Source organism: Acanthisitta chloris, unplaced genomic scaffold (assembly GCF_000695815.1).
Source record: "Acanthisitta chloris isolate BGI_N310 unplaced genomic scaffold, ASM69581v1 scaffold20648, whole genome shotgun sequence".
Lineage (NCBI taxonomy): Eukaryota > Metazoa > Chordata > Aves > Passeriformes > Acanthisittidae > Acanthisitta > Acanthisitta chloris.
In genome coordinates this window covers 9,897-13,505 of record NW_008686707.1, presented here as the reverse complement: position 1 = coordinate 13,505, position 3,609 = coordinate 9,897, and the positions used below count along the sequence as shown (strand labels likewise).

At 60.3% G+C, this 3,609-nt stretch overlaps 1 protein-coding gene across 1 annotated transcript in view; it reads right to left on the bottom strand.

Annotated features, from left to right (window-relative positions):
* Positions 1 to 1,641: 1,641 nt before the first annotated feature.
* LOC103807560 (nuclear mitotic apparatus protein 1-like) overlaps positions 1,642 to 3,609 on the bottom strand; it is a gene marked incomplete at both ends in the record, with an annotated part of 11,638 nt that continues 9,670 nt past the window's right edge. The window contains 5 exon segments of the mRNA XM_009080291.1: positions 1,642 to 1,800; positions 1,884 to 1,994; positions 2,452 to 2,673; positions 2,784 to 2,920; positions 3,038 to 3,305. Coding sequence (XP_009078539.1) covers positions 1,642 to 1,800; positions 1,884 to 1,994; positions 2,452 to 2,673; positions 2,784 to 2,920; positions 3,038 to 3,305 — 897 coding nt within the window.

The window sequence follows — 3,609 nt, the reverse complement described above, 5'->3', positions numbered from 1 at the left end:
AGAGAGACGGACCAAGAGGAATAACAGGGAACGAACCAGCAGTCATGGGGAGACAGGCATCTGCCCCATCTGCTCAGGTGGGTGCTTAGCAGGGATGTCCTCCAGTTGTGAGTGGACAGCGAGTGGCAGATGGGGACAGCAAGTGGTTCTGTAGCCAGGACACATCCCTCCTGCTCATGCTTTGGCACCAGCCTGGTGCCAGGGACATCATAGTGTGTGCCAGGCTGCCATGAGAACCCTCATGTCATCCCAACATCAGCAACTTGTGACAACTGCATTGCCTCCACAGGCTGCTTCCTCCTGGATCTGCTGCCCATGCATGCCTCCCACTGTGGGGAAGATGACCTCACTGCAGCCTGGTCCCCTGATGCCTGTGTGTCCTGCCCCATTTGCCAGCTGCCCTTCAGCATGGCAGATGTGGAGGAACATGCCAGCACCTGCATGGAGATGCCAACGGCCCTGTCCTAAGCCCACTGACTGTGGTAGGACAGCAGAGTAGGGGACAAACCCTGCGTCACCACCTCCTGCAGTGCAGTAAGGACTGAGGGGAAGAGCTGCAGCAGCCCTGGGACAGCCATGGTGAGGCTGGTGTGGGGATGGAGAAGATGCTTCTAGCCCCACCACTGGGTTTGTGGGGCTTGATGGGGCTGAAACACTAACAGCAGGAGTTGCTGCTGGAGAATAAATTACAAGAGAGAGAAAACTGCCTTGTGACTGCCTGGTGCCACAGTTGGTTCCCTAGGTGGGGATTCCACCTTGTACCCTGTGCAGCCAGTGAGGGGACAAGGAGGTGGTCACACCAGGTTCCAGTGTGTGTGGCCTGTGGGATGAAGAAGCCAGGACCCTCAGAGAAGGAGAAAAATACACTTTATTTACAACAAAGTAGAAACATTTAAAAATGCTGCCTCAGCCCCCCTAAGAGTGGCAGAAGGGCAGGGGCAGGCAGGGGAGGTCCCACACACAGGGAGGAATGGGATGGCCCTGGGGACACTCCACCTCATCTCTGTCCCTGTCACTGGGACTGCAGGATATCCCCGGGGAGGGCTCAGCCCCTCCAGCCCCAGCCTGGTGCAGCTCCTGCACCCACAGGTGTTTCCAGCCCACACTCCCTGCACATCCCCTTGCCTTGGGCCCCAGAAGGGTGTGGGGTGACACTGCAGGAAGGGTGTGGGGGCCTGTTGTGCTCAGGGCAGCCTGATGGTTGTCAGTGGGACGTGCAGGACTGTGTCACAGGGGGAGAGTGGCCCCAACTGTCCACACTCAGTGCTGCTGAGCCATGGGGGACATGCAGCACTGGGTGGGGACAGGGAGAGGCAACAGGGTGCAGCAGGTGGGACCAGGGCAGAGCCAGCAACACGGGGAACCTCAGAATCTCGTGTCCTTGTTTGATTGGTGACTGGCCTGGAAGGGACAGAGCAGAGAGGGATGTTAGTGACTGTGAACACAACCAGGGCCCCTGGCGGGTAACCATATCCATGCTGTGACCTGCTGCCACCATGGCACCACAGGAGCAGCAGGGACTGTCCCCCCACCATGCCCTGCATGAGACCAGGGCAGGGGTTGGGGGCACTGTTTTCCCGTGTCCCCCACACACCACAGGGGGTGCAGAAGCCTGCCCGGGGTGAGGCTGACACGACGTACCTTGCCCTTGGGGGACTTGGCGGTGGCAAGGCGGGGCGAGCGCCGGGTGCTGGTGCGGGGGGAGTTCCTGGGACTGCTCTTCCGGGCACCTACCCGGCGCAGGAGGCTGTTCCCCAGCTTCTTGGGGGTTAAGGCCAGTGACGACTTGCGCCTCTGAACCTGCAGAGGAGGGGATAGAGCCATCAGTTAGGGCAGGACAAGGAGGGTCCCTCCCAACCCCCCTTTTTCCCTCTGAAGCTCACCTGCTTGGTGGGGGCCAGCTGCTTGCTCTGTCGGCTGACGCGCGAGCTGCGCTGCTCACCGCGGTCCTGCGAAGTCTGGGGCCGTGGGAAGCAGCTGGTTGGCTTCTTAGACTGGAAAAGAGGGGACCAGGTGGGACTGCCATCCAGGGGTCACCCTGCTTGGGAGCTGGTAGCAAGGAGAGAACCAAGGGGCTGCAGGAAAGGGGACAGGAGCAAGGACAATAGTGCTCAGGGAAGGCAGAAGGCTCAGCCTTTTCCCTCTGGAGTGGCCTCCCTGCCAGCACTGGGAGCATCAGGAGTACTGGACAGAGTGTTTAAGAGCACTAGATGCTCGAACGCTGGGCACTGGGAGACAGGATCACTGGGAAAATCTGCATGTGGAGCACTGGACAACAGGAGTGCTGGGATCCAGGAGCACTGGGGACAGCAAGAGCATGAGAGCTCTGAGGTGCCACCCCCAGGGCCGCAGCAGCCCCCTCAAAACCTGGAGAACACCTGCAGCTGTCCCCAGCCCAGCATCCCCTGGTCCCCAGGAGGGTGCTGCAGTGTGGGGCTGGACTGGGCTCACCTGGGGGGTGTCGGGACCCTGGTGGGTCTCATCCGAGAGGCGTTTCCTCTGCTGCCGGGTCTTGATGCCGTCGGCCCAGCTGGGGCCCGGGATGCTGCTCCAGGTGCACACCCCCGAGCTGGTGGTGAGGATCTGCGAGGGCTGCATGCTGGCACGTCGCAGCGTCTCATTCGGGTCTCCCGTCTTCACCTCCTCATCCGTGATGGTCCCCAAGGCAGAAGGCTGGGGAGAGGGCATGGGGATGTTGCTGAGGGGCACTGCACACCCACGTAGACGCTCTCCCAAGCCCCACTTCTGGGGAAGGGGATGGCCACCCTGTGTCTCCCCCTTACCCTCATCTCTAGGGCGTAGGAGGTCTTTAGGTGTGGAGGGCAGTTCTGGTTCCGCCGCTGCAGCTCCGCAATGCGGTTCCAGTCATCCAGCTGCTCGGGCTCATCCTGGCATGTGCCCAGATAAATGCTGTTCCGGCCTAAATCCAAAGCAGGAAAAGCTGAACAGGAGTCCCCCAGGTAAGACCTAACTCCTTCCCAAGCCAGGACAGAACCTGCCAGCCAGCAGCCCAGGTGCCCACCCTCCCCACACACACCAAGGCTGGAGCTGCTGCTCCTCTGTAAGCGCAGGGAACTGCGAGTGACTGGCCGGTAGCCGGGGAGGCCCAGCAGAGCTGAATTGCTGGAGGTCTCCTTCGGGGAGGAGGTTTCCGGCTTGACAAGGGAATCCTGGGAGGGGAAGCTGGTGAGGGAGTGGGTGGAGGCAGATGAGCGCAGATAGCGCTTGGCAGGGGCAGTATTCGGGGAGTGAGTCGATGGGACGCTGTAGAAGACTTCATCCGATTCCTTGGACTTCCCCTGTTTCTGGGAGAGGAAAATCCAGAGATCAGGGAATCACAGATGGGTTTATGTTGTAAGGGATCTTAAAGCTCATCTCATTCCACTCCCCTACCACGGGCATCTTCCACTAGACCAGACTGCTCCAAGCCCCATCGAACCTGGCCTGGAACACCTCCAGGAATGGGGCAGCCACACCTTCTCTGGGCAACCTGTGCCAGTGCCTCATCACTCTCACAGTCAATAATTTCTTCCCAATATCCCATCTAGCCCTGCCCTCTGGCAGTGGAAAGCCATTGTCCCTTGTCCTGTCCCTCCAGGCCCTTGTCCA